We start from the raw sequence: 12,394 nt of genomic DNA on the forward strand, positions 1-12,394 counted from the left end.
TGGAAACCTATTGATATGTTTGCACTGTTGCCTATATGCATGGCTGATGACTTTTCTGTGTCCCACAATACTCATATGTTCATAAATAATAAGTATTATTATTGTAATGGCAATACCTACGCCACGTTTTCAAAAAAGTTCACAATTTCCACTTTGTATCACAACTTTAATTTAGTCAGCATTTTGAATAGCTTTATTTGTCAATTATATATTTTATTTAGTTCCAGCAAGTGCTTTTCTTATTTTTCTATTTGAATGTATTTTGAATGCAGGACCTTTTTGTGTGGAACTAGACCTTGATCATCTGCATATTATTTCCATGTCCAAGCAAAAGTACACATTTGAATTTCAGTGTTGATAAAACCATGCAAAAAAAATATGTCCCAGCGATACATGTTAAATGTTTTATAAAAATATCTCTAAATTAATTTATTATGGCATCTAAAAATAATCCGTCTGCTTAAAAATGTTTTAATCTGGAAATAAAGCAGTACGTTTTTTTATTGAAGACATCTCTCAGAGAGCGAGGGCCCATTGCAGTCAGGGCTCTGTGGTGGTCAGACTTTGATGTGAGATTATCGGGCCTCAGCTATGGGACAGAAGGTCACTGCTCTCTCTTGTGGCTCCTCTTCTTCCCCTGCCGCTCAAATGTGAGAAAAAGAAATCCCACCTTGCGGGAAGACACCAGGGTGTCCCACCGCTGGTATTGAGATATCAACCTCTAAATCCTCCTTTTCAAAATGTAAGAAAAGGAGAAATACAAAATAAAGCCATGTCCAACAGGTTTCACACATAACACTGTTTGATTGTAAGTATTAAGAAAAATGGTTATCAACAAGTACAATTTTTGAAGGATTTTTAGAGACCCGAAGAGAAAGATTTCAAAGGAGAAAAACAAAGTGAAACAAAATGTCAGACTAAGACTGGACAGTTTTGGCAGTAGCAACACATCCTTTTTTGGTGATCAAAGTGACACCATTAACATTGTGCTCACATTAGTGATCAGGTAACTTTGTCTACCATTTTAGCTTTAAGCATGAGTTTAGGCTGATTGGAATTATCATAAAACTTATCCATGAAGAAAGTTTAGGACAAATTTAAATGTTGACCTGATGATGGCGTCAGAGGGATTAAAATGCTTGTTGTCTTTAATGGAGATCCATCTAATCGTTGTTTAGATATTTCACTCATAACCACAAATGTCAACCTTTTTGCATTACTTGGAAAAGTCAGGGGATACCGAAATGAAAGTCATTTGGATTTTTTGTCTGGCAGCACTAACTCTCCACTAGATTTTGATGTCACAGGTGAAGTGAAAACCTCAACAGGCAGGGGTAGATTTCAAATTCAAAGGATTCATCCCCTGGCAACCATGAATGTCAACTATCCAAAGTGGTGAATTGACTGACATTGCCATCACTCAAGCTGAAAATATTTGGTGACTCCAGAAATGTATAAACACTTTGGTTGGAAAACAATTGATCTAAAACTCCCAAACTGTAAAGCTATTACTTATTACAGTGCCCTCCAGAATTATTGGCACCCCTTTGGACAAAAATGAGCAAAAAAAGTTGAAATAAATATTTTTCTCCAGAACATCTGTGCCACAATTATTGGCACCCCTTCATTTAATATTTCGTGCAGCCTCCTTCAGCCAGGATTACAGCTCTGAGTCTCCTCCTGTAATGCCTGATGAGGTTGGTGAACACATGGCACGGGATCTGAGACTATTCGTCCATACAGAATGTCTCCAGATCCTTCAGTTCCGAGGTTGGTGCTTGTGGACTCTCCTCTTCAGCTCCTCTCACATATTTTCAACGGGATTTAGGTCTGGGGACTGTGATGGCCATGGCAAAGTCTTTATTCTGTGGTCAGTAAACCTTTTTTGAGTAGATTTTGAGGTACAGTTCGGATCGTTGTCCTGCTGGAAGGTCCAATCATGGCCCATCTTAAGCTTGGGTCCATGATACTATGTATCCTAACAAGATGTCCAGGGCGTTTGTAAGAAAAACAGCCCCACTACATCAAAGATCCACCACCATATTTAACAGTGGGTATGAGGTGCTTTTCTGTATGGCTATCTTTCTGTCTATGCCAAACCCACCTTTGATGTTTGTTGTCAAAAAGCTCTATTTTGGTCTCATCTGACCATATAACCCTGTCCCATTCGAAGTCCCAGTTACGTTTGGCAAACTAGACGCTTAAGTTTGTTGATAATCGAAAGCAATGTTTTTTTCCTGGCAACCCTTCCAAACAATGATGGTCCTTTTGGAGACTTTCTCACCCCAATACTCAACTGACCTCTCCAATTCTCCAGCTGTGATACTTGGAGATACTTTTGCAGGTCAAACCATCCTCTTCACAGTGTGTGGTGTCAATGTACACACAAGTCTTCTTCCAGGCTGATTCTTAACATCTTCTGTTGCTTGATGCTTCTTAATTATTGCCCTGGTAGTGGAAATGGGAATTTTCAACTGTTTTGAGATTTTCTTATATCCATCTCCTAATTTGTGCAGCTCAACAACTTTTTTTTCATAGATCATCACTGTGTTCTCTGGTCTTTCCCATAGTGATGAATGACAATGGGTATTTTGGCCTGTGTCACCTCATATTTATACCCCAGTGAAACAAGAAGTCATGGTTGACCTCTTAAGAGTTCCTAATCAAACAGGTGAACCTAAAAATGTAAGTTATGAATGGAAATATACTTCAGTTAGATCTTAATCAAATGTTTTTATAGGGGTGCCAATAATTGTGGCACACATGTTTTGGAGAGAAATATTTATTTAAAGTCAACATTTTATTTTTATAATTTTACTTCAGTGAAAATGTTAGATTTTTGTTAATATTTCGAATTAAATATTATGAGGAAAACAATAAAGACAGTTTTTGCATCTTGTTTTGCCTATTTTTACTAAAAGGGTGTCAATAATTCTGGAGGGCACTGTATCTCTAGACAAGGTGGTGAGTTACAGATATAGGATTGTAAGGTCTTTTAAATTCTGCTCCCCCCCCCCCCCCCCCCTCCTCCTCTCCGCTCCTCATCCGGCTGTCACCATTTAATATTTAGAGATTACTTTTATAAAAAGCCACTGACTGCTTTCAAATCCTTCATCATCACCCAGAGGTCAGTTTTGAACATTGAAATCCAGAGAATGCCTGTGTGCATTTTCTATTGTTGCATCCTTTGTATCCTTCAGGAAGGATCATGTGAGCAGAGGCCTAATGTACCTGAATATTCTCAAACATCCCCCAAGTCAAGAGCTTTTTGAGAGAGAAAGAAAAGCATGTGATTGTGCGGTCATGAATGAAACTAAAAATAGATATTAGTTGAAAGTTAGTAATGACTGAAATAATGTCATAAAGATAAACACTTACGATTGTTTATTGTTTGTTTATCAGCCTGTTTTGTATTAGCACAATATGAGACCAAACTCAGTTCAGGTAAAGCAGCTCCAAAGACTCTGGGAACCACCATGAAATACCACCACATGCGTAGGCATAATAAATTCAATGTAAATGATTTTAACATTTAAACATCAAATGTGTATTAATTTCTTCAAATTAAATAACAGCAATTGATTTATACAAATAAAATTGCTTAATTGCCAAAGAATTTTAACTTTTAAAACTTGCATACAAATTCTCAAATGTTCAAATGTATTAAATATTTTATGAGCTATTCATGTCGCAAACTTTGAAAGTCATCATCTTTAATGTCCATCAATATTCACACATAAGTGCTATATCAGTCAACTCTTAACACCAGCAATCCTCCATGTCTGTTGATAACAGAATTAGTTTTTTATATTTTAAGTTTTCCCCAAAAACGCTGATGTTTCGGTAATCAAAAATGTTTCATCAAAAAGTGAGCTTTAATCAAAAAGCCGATTACAATTAAACAAGAAAGAACTTAACATGTATTACAGGGAGCATGACTGAGACAAACATGGAGACAACAAGAAATGAGTTACAGACCATGGGGAAAGCGACGACGACCAAACAAGGAGTAAAAGGAAAGACTAAATACACAGAAGGGTCATCACAGGACAAGACACAGGTGGGGAGGGGAGGAGAGACACAAGGGCAACAGGTGACCACAATGACACAATCAGGCACAGGAGGGAAACTCAAACAGGAAGAGAAACTAAACATGGCACAAGAGCGGAAAACATTTCAAAATAACACAGGAAACAGCAAACAAGACAAGGATGATAACATAAACAATGTTTATATTTTAATTACATTTTATTTTTACTTCGATAAATACTGTAGATGATAACACATATGTTGTGTTTCTCATATATCAACAATTGCAATAGCCCTGTGGTTATTAGAGTAAAAAATAGAGGACTTATTAAACAATGGGCCTCTTGGCAAAGACACAAAACACAGTTCGATCTAACAATTTGTTATAGAGCATCATTTATGTTTTTAATCTTGGCCTATAGTGAAATAAAACTCTTGATTTTAATAATTTACTCATCTATCAATATCTTATTCATTTACAAATCCTGTTTTTCCTGTTCAGGAGAAAATAAACATGCTACAAACCTTTACACCCTCACACTGTGGCTGTCTGGGTGAGAAAAAAAAGCCAGGCTTTACACTTTTCTCCTAAGCTCCCCCTTTTTATTATGATCACAAATATTTCTACCACTTTCTTATGTGCGCGATGTAAGGCAACAGTATGAATGTCTTCCAGGATTTATTGCCTCCTTCCTGTCTGAAAATATGTGCTGCTAATCCCAATATTAAAACTATTAGCCCTCTCTCTCTATCCTGGCAAGCTCCCCCCCCCCCCCATTTTCAGAGTGAATGTTCAGAACAACTATGAATATGTTTGTTTTCAAAGGTTAAGGTGCAAATTAGTTCTGTTAAAACCTGTTAAAACTCATCTCATAGGGCCTCCTGACCCCTCAGACCCCAGCAAGCCCATTTGGTAATGCAGCTTTAGTGTAAACAATATTCTAACGGAATCAGAAAACAATCTTAACCTATGCAATCAAGTCATAATCCTATGTTTTGATTGAAAGTGACTATTTCCTCCCAGAGTGTGTGTTTAAGGTAAGAAGCATCCATGAACACCTGTATTGGTGATGCGTTCTGATGCAAATGTTCTGCCGACGTTACACATTACTTTGTTAGCACCGTTTCTGTGTTTTGGTCGTGCCCTTCAGGACAATGTGAGGTATTCCAATAGCCCATTTATCACAGGGCCAGTACTGCAGTCCCGGCAGAGAATACGGGATCTCGTAGATGGCATCAATGTAAGCTATCAGGGTGCTGCCATAGGCCACTGCTATCACTATTAGAATGTGCCTGCAGGAAACAGATAATGGAGATCAATACACACGAGCATGCATTTAAAAAAACTAAAAAAACAACCCTGTATCAATAACGAGTGTAAACTACTTAATTCAATTCAAGAAACATAATTTGCTGAATGGATTATGTGCTCAGATAATGACTAGCTACATTTACATTAAAAAATGAATTAACAGCGTTCAGTAAAATGGCGTGTATTTTGTGTCCAATAGTTCTTAATCCATATGCTTTTCGATAATCTAAGGTAACTATGTAGATATGTGAAGGGTTTAGGGAAAGCTGTGGCTTTTATAATATGTAAAATACAGGGAGATCATTGTTGATTGTTTTCAAACATGTAACCAACCTCACTGTGAATAAGTGATAAAATATAACTATACAAAGTGTCATCTTGATTTAGTTTTAAGATATAGTTAGTGTATTTTTGTAGATATTTTCAGTCAAAAATATTCAGGTGGTGGTAAGTTTCTTACTGAATGTATTCGTAAAGGAAACAGAGTTTCAAGATAAGAGAAAGTTATGGAAAGGAAAGGACAGGAAAAGTAGACAAGTAAGCCAGGACTTACCAGATACCGTGCAGGTAGCAGAAATTTAAACTCTGCCAGAAGCTGCAGCCAAAGCGGTCACTAATCCAGCAGGAGATGGCGAGCACCCACACAACCATCGACAGCTTGCAGAGACGCAAAGCTTTCTGGTCATTGCAGCTGAGGAAGAGATAATACTGGTTATCCTAGCAAATCAACACTGCACCAAAACCAGTGACAGATGCTGGAAAAGCACCAAAGTTTACTTACCATCTCATCTCAACAGCCAGAACGTAAACCATGTGAAGGCCAAAGCAGTTTAAAGCGTAGGCGTTGGCTGTAGGTTTGACAAATGATGAAAGCGTGGATACGATAGTAACCACCAGGACAAGAATTGAAAATGCGGACCTGCAAATGAACAGGCAGAGAGAAAGAATAAGCTACAAGTCAAGGTTTTAAGGTTTAAAGTCATTAACATCTCTTCAACTGAAATTCTGCCTAAACGACAACTGTAAGGCGCTGCTGTTGATAAAAAAAATTAAAAACACCAGAAATTCAGTGTTTAGCAGAAATGACTGACAGCAGATCCATGCTTGCTTTCCTCTGCAGAAATATCCGAAATATATAACATTAAAAAGTTCTGTTTCCTTAAAGCTGCAATCAATAATCAATCATTTTTGTGGTTCGGGTTAGGGGATGTCAGCCAGTTGTGAACACAAATGTGTCATATCAAAGCTTTGAAAGTTTGTTTGGTAACCTTGTGAACAAACTGTTACTTATTTACATACCCAGTAGTTAAGGGTTTGGTTATCATTGACTTGTAAGTCCGATATTTGCTCTGTTTCGGTCTCTACCAACTCCTGAGGGAAATATATTCCTCATCAACCACGTAATTTCCACTTGTTCACCTTGCTAGCTTTGCATATCTGTTGTTTGGTGTCAAAAAGGTAGTGTACAATGAGTATTTAGAACTTTTTCACTGAAACAGCTGCCTGCTTTGGCAGAAAAAAGAACAATGAGCGTGCTGAGAGTGAACCAAAATAGTGAAGTTACATAGAAAGGGGCAAAGGCATAAGACTATTAATCACCTGAGCTCTTTAAAGTGCCTCTACAAAGCATTCATCTGTTTGCATCTTGCAATTTATTAAGATAAGATAAGATGTACCTTTATTAATCCCTGTGGGGAAATTCTGAAGTTAAAGCATCAACAGAATAAGAATGAAAAAGAGGATAGTATGGTTTCACACATTGGGTCTGTTTAGCTTAGGAAGGTTCCTAACGGAGCAAAATGACCCGGAAGTGCCCAAGTGGCCGCCATGATAAGAGCTGTTCAAATTCTCGAGATGATAGGAAAGGAGCTTTGAAACTTCTTTATAAGCTCCTTTAGTTTAGGAAACACTGGACCTTCCTTGACGAAAGGAAAGGAGAACATGCTGTCCCACAATGCTTTGCGGCCGCAACATTTACCATGACACAACATTCGGCCGTTCACCGGACACAGCCCATCGTGACGGAGAACTGCGTTTCATGAAAGTTACAGTGCTTATTGAGCAGTTTAAACGTATGCCGTAACTTGCTAAAGTACTTTGTTTGAACGTTCAACACTGTATTAATCAAAAAGAAAAATATAAGCGTTACTTTTTTACTGAAATGTTCAAATAAATTCCACATTTCAGTGTTTACTGAGCTGTGTGGGGTTTCTTAAACGTTTTAAAACATGTTTGAATTGTGATATACAAAGTGATAGGTTAAGGCATAACTAGTTTATAATAAACACATTTGTATTTATTTCAAAAATATTTTCATACAGTATAATCATACGTGGGCCTGTTGGGATTCATGTGGGTTAATACGTGTGGACTGGAGGGTGAGGGTGACAAGCATAATTTCACTTTCCTTTTTATTTTAATTCCAACTTCTGTAATGAAGAATATATGTCTCACTGTTGTCCACATTCATAAAGCATAAAACAACACCATCAGAGAGCATGATGCAAAGTCTCAAGGTGCGCTTACAGTAGTCCGCTTTATAGGAAACTGTAGTTTCCCCACAGCAGACGCACATTAATAACGTCCGCTGGCGCATCATAAATACGTCGGATAGTGTAAGTGCAGTCGGATTCTCAAAGCCCCGCAGTCTCTTTTCCTAAGTCCTTTTGAATTCTCCTATCCACTATTCCTTAACCCCATGACGTTTCACACAAAGGTCAAGAAGCTGATTTTTTGACAATTCGACCATACCCCCTGTTTATTATCTAAATATCATATTCCATTTACATGTATAGACTTCTTCTTGCACTATTTTGTATTATTTACATGCACATTTTGCAACATTCTCTTGCACTATTTGTATTGGTTTTATTTGTTTCATGTCTTATATATATTATGTTGCATTTTTGGAGGAGGAGCCTGGGACTTTTCAGTTTTTCATAGCCATATCTGCACTGTAGCTACTGTGCATATGACAATAAAGCCTTGAATCTTGAATCAAGGTGCCCCCTGACCTCTGGTACCTCTGTGTCTGTGTCCGGTGGGAGAGTTTACTAATATTTCATTCAGGAGGACCAACCCATGACTTTAAATAACTGGAATATCAACATGACATTCTCGAAAAACCGCTGAGGGATTCTTTTCATATGCTCATCAAAATTTCAGTCATCGTTCTCTACCTTGTGGTGAAATATTTACACAGGTTGGGTGGAACTTCTTTTCTATACAATAGTGAGAGCCCCTATCTGTCACTTGCATGTGCAGACTGCAGCACCACATTGTTTCTTTGTCACGATTAGTCCAGTTGATTCAGTCAAACAGGCTGCACGACAGTACAGGTTGTGTTTCACAGTGGCGTGCCTCAGAAATGAACTCTCATTGTTTGTTTTTGGTCTTGTTAAAGGATTATTCAGCTGTGTTTGCGAGTCCATAGTTACACATGGAGATGAATAAAGACATAAACAAAGACCTTTGACTAACTTGTGTGTTGTTGTTGGGCAATTGCTGTACGGTTGCTTTACCTGTCTTTAATAAAAGAAGGGAAGAGTCTGCGGGGGAACCAGACTGCATATACCATCGCCAACACCCACAGGATGGACAGCTCATCTAACATCTGGCCAACGAAACTAAGTGTCATGTGGAAGTACGCTGAGAACAGACCTGCAAAAAAAGACACAACTGAATTTTTAAAATGTAAACATTTATGTTTTCATATGGAAGAAAAAACAAATAGGGACAAAATAAAAAATGACTAAAGGGGGCAACAATGAATGTAAAGTCAAACATTATTTAGGTACAAAACATACCTCCTAACTCCCTGACATTGCTATTGTTTATTTTTAATGACTGGGGATTTTACTTCACATGCAAGTAGAGCTGCAACTAACATGATTTTCATTAACAACAAATAATGGTTTGGTTTGGTTTGGTCCATTAAATTGTCAAAAAGCCACTATGACAAAAACTCCCTTTCTACATTTTGTCCCAAAGTGTGATTTTTGTTTAAAAAATAGCCCCACTCACTGAGTTTATAACACAATGCTGCTATGAGAGTTTTGTACTTTGCAGCTGCCTAACGTGCGGTCTGTGTGAGCAGGATGTACGCTGAGAACACAGTGATTTGTGCTCACATTCCCCGCTGTGGGACTAATAAAGGATTTCTGATTAAGATGTCCAATCAACAACCTAAACCAACCGTGCACAATAACAATGATGCATAAGTCGTGACTCAGTGTCTGATGTTAATCTAAAGAAACTTTTTTTGACAATTCCAAGAGACAACATATCTAAAATGGAGGAAGAGACATACCATTTATGAATAAAGGAAAATGAAGAGTGACTGACCGACAAATATCATCATGGTCCAGACCATGTGAATCGCTAGGTTCCTCTCTTTGGCATAGGGGTGCAGAAGATAGAGCATGATGGGAGATATAATGAAGAAGAAAAAGCTGCTGATCTGCAGGAAACATATAAATGAATCAATCAGCAAAACAACGAATCAACCAACCAAATCATTCACATCAGACATTTATTTCCTACTTAAGAAAGGTAAAATATGACTGTCACTAGCTTGATCATAGATATTCTTCTGCTAACTCAAAGGATGAATTGACATAAATGCTGCAGCTCTGCGATACTTACAGTGTTGAAGTACTCCACTATATGTTCGGAGTGTTTGTAGTTGTCTTCACACCAGTCGATTTCTGAACTCTCATAGGAGAAAACTCCTGCCATCTTTTCGCTGGAATAGAAACCTGTCAGATAGAGAGAGGGTGAACAATAAAGACCAGTGCAGTGTCACAGACGTTAGTGTCAGTTGTTCCCTCAGCAGATAAATTGAGTCTATCTCAGGGAGATTGCTGTGAGTGTTTGTATAGGTGGTTTATGGAAATCAGTTTCCTGAGGTGTGTTTTGTATTCAAATGGACCATTGTACTCTTTCGCAGAACGTTTAAGATATTCGTTTATGATATTCGTATATGATAGTCCTTTAAATGATCTGTGAAAAAAAGACAAATCGCAACTCTTTCTGATAATGTGTTTATTTAGTGTATGCTAAGAACAATTAAAAAAGGACCAAAAATATTTATATCCATTAGGAAAATTGTCTTAGTAAGCATTACCATATTATAAACATATATGAAAATAAAAACAAAACAAAACAGTTTGAATATACAGTAAATGCATTGTAAGAGTAGAGTTTCTAATGTTAGCCACCTAATTAATAGGGAGGACAGGTAACCATGTAACCAGGTACCACATTTAACTCATTAGTAATTAATTATAAACAATTTATTTGTCAATAAAACTTTGCTGTTGTATTTTATACAGGTGTCCCTAATGAAGTAGCTCCTGAGTGTATAAATCACTGAGCAAACAGAGGATATCACTCTTCTAGTGATAACGTGCTAGTTAAAAGTAAATTCTTAATAAATAAAAAAAGGTCAATTTATATTACAATCATCAGAGAGTAATGGATCTTACCTCCCATGCTGCCGTCTCAACCTGCAGTCCGTCGGCCGTCGGTGTTGCTCTGCTCCAGGTGGATCATCAGTTGTATCGAAACGCTCCCAAGCCTGTTGCACGAGACCGTGACGTCACTGATAAGCACGCTGAACGGGTTCACATCCTTCGGGCAAAGATGCACTCGAGGGAAAATGTCTGGAATGGGTTTGCTTTGTTTCATCATTTAAAATGTTAGCCTTTAATGGGATAACAGATGACAAATATTACAAAATAAAACCATCAAGTTTGGTAAAAATGACTTCAAAGAAATATCGAATATTTGATTGATTACACAGCATTTTAGGCTTCATTGTTTACAAGTCAGAAATCTATTATTTTAATATCATAATGCAAGAGTGATATGGAACAGAATGATCACAGCAACAGGTGTTACAGGAAGTAGCTGCTGGATTTAGGTCGCCTCTGTAAAGAAGGTTCAACCGGTCCCACTGCTTTGCTTCGTCAATGTAACCTATTCAAACTCCAGAATACAAGCATAAACGTTATCAGTGGGCGGAAGAGGAGGTGTGTGTGTGTGTGTGTGTGTGTGTGTGTGTGTGTGTGTGTGTGTGTGTGTGTGTGTGTGTGTGTGTGTGTCTCACATTCAATTTGTAGCTGTATACTTGTGTTAAAAATGCATTAGGTGTAGAAGCATTTATTGTTTAATTACTTTAAGAATAGAAAAAAATACATGACTGCTGATGCTGATTTTAATTTTTTGGACAGCTTACCCAATCATAATATTTTACAAATTTTACCAATTGATTTATACATAAATAATCCGAACCTTAAAAGTAGCTCTGAAAGTATAAAGCAGCAAAAACGGAAATACTCAAGAGAAATACAAGTGCATTCTTCACTTCTGTCCTTGCCTCAGTTTAGGTTTCTCTGTCTGTAGGCCTACAGAGAGCAGTTATTTGGCCTTGAGTTTAGGGTGTCCTTTAGTATGAAGACTATACTGGCTTCTGTTTTGTCGTACTCTTTATCAGCTGGGAAAGACGAGCCCCTTCTTACTTTTGAATATGCATAAAGCAAGGTTGTAGACATTCTGTCCGTCTGATAATGATAGGACTAAACATGCTATGTGCCGGAGAGTACATCCAGGTCTTCTGGAGTCTGCTTATCAGTAACAAACGTAACTGGTTACCAGGGGCGTAGCCAACGAACGGGCCTGACGGGCCTACGACCGTCCTAAAGATGCACAGGCCAGTCCTAAAGATGCATAAGCCCCCTCAGTTAGGATGGAATTATTTAATTTAATACTGGTTGATAATGTAACTAAAATATCACCACAAACGCTCCTGAAATAAAGAAAATGTGTGATTTTGTATTTGCTTGACAGGTTTGACTGACATCTGTATTAGCCAATAATGAAGTTCGATTGGCTCAGTCAGGTTGCGCCAATGTGTGTAGTGTGTTCAACTAACTTCTCCAGCCAGTTGTTTGTAATGAAATGAAGTTTCCGCTTGCACTAGAGTTTACTTTCTTTTCTGTAATCCCTTTGGTGAGTAGCAGCAGCGATGAAGAATTCTATTAAATATTACTT

General features: G+C 37.7%; 1 protein-coding gene across 1 annotated transcript; it reads right to left on the bottom strand.

Moving 5' to 3' along the window:
* Positions 1-4,215: 4,215 nt before the first annotated feature.
* On the bottom strand, positions 4,216-10,978 carry acer1 (alkaline ceramidase 1). Its single transcript, XM_063891753.1, has 7 exons — positions 10,828-10,978; positions 9,986-10,098; positions 9,686-9,800; positions 8,863-9,001; positions 6,123-6,260; positions 5,895-6,032; positions 4,216-5,322 (listed from the first exon to the last, which is right to left on the bottom strand). Exons 1-7 carry the CDS (start codon positions 10,832-10,834, stop codon positions 5,145-5,147), a joined length of 828 nt encoding a protein of 275 aa, XP_063747823.1. The 5' UTR covers positions 10,835-10,978; the 3' UTR covers positions 4,216-5,144.
* Between the last annotated feature and the right edge of the window lie 1,416 nt (positions 10,979-12,394).

This window comes from Eleginops maclovinus, chromosome 9, assembly GCF_036324505.1.
Source record: "Eleginops maclovinus isolate JMC-PN-2008 ecotype Puerto Natales chromosome 9, JC_Emac_rtc_rv5, whole genome shotgun sequence".
NCBI lineage: Eukaryota > Metazoa > Chordata > Actinopteri > Perciformes > Eleginopidae > Eleginops > Eleginops maclovinus.

Bases quoted from the DNA above. Each gene is read 5' to 3' on its own strand.
- acer1 (XM_063891753.1), bottom strand. The intron at 9,801-9,985 runs GTAAGTATCGCA...TGTTTCCTGCAG, and splicing joins TAGTGGAGTACTTCAACACT to ATCAGCAGCTTTTTCTTCTT. The intron at 9,002-9,685 runs GTCAGTCACTCT...CTTTTTTTGCAG, and splicing joins GACCATGATGATATTTGTCG to GTCTGTTCTCAGCGTACTTC.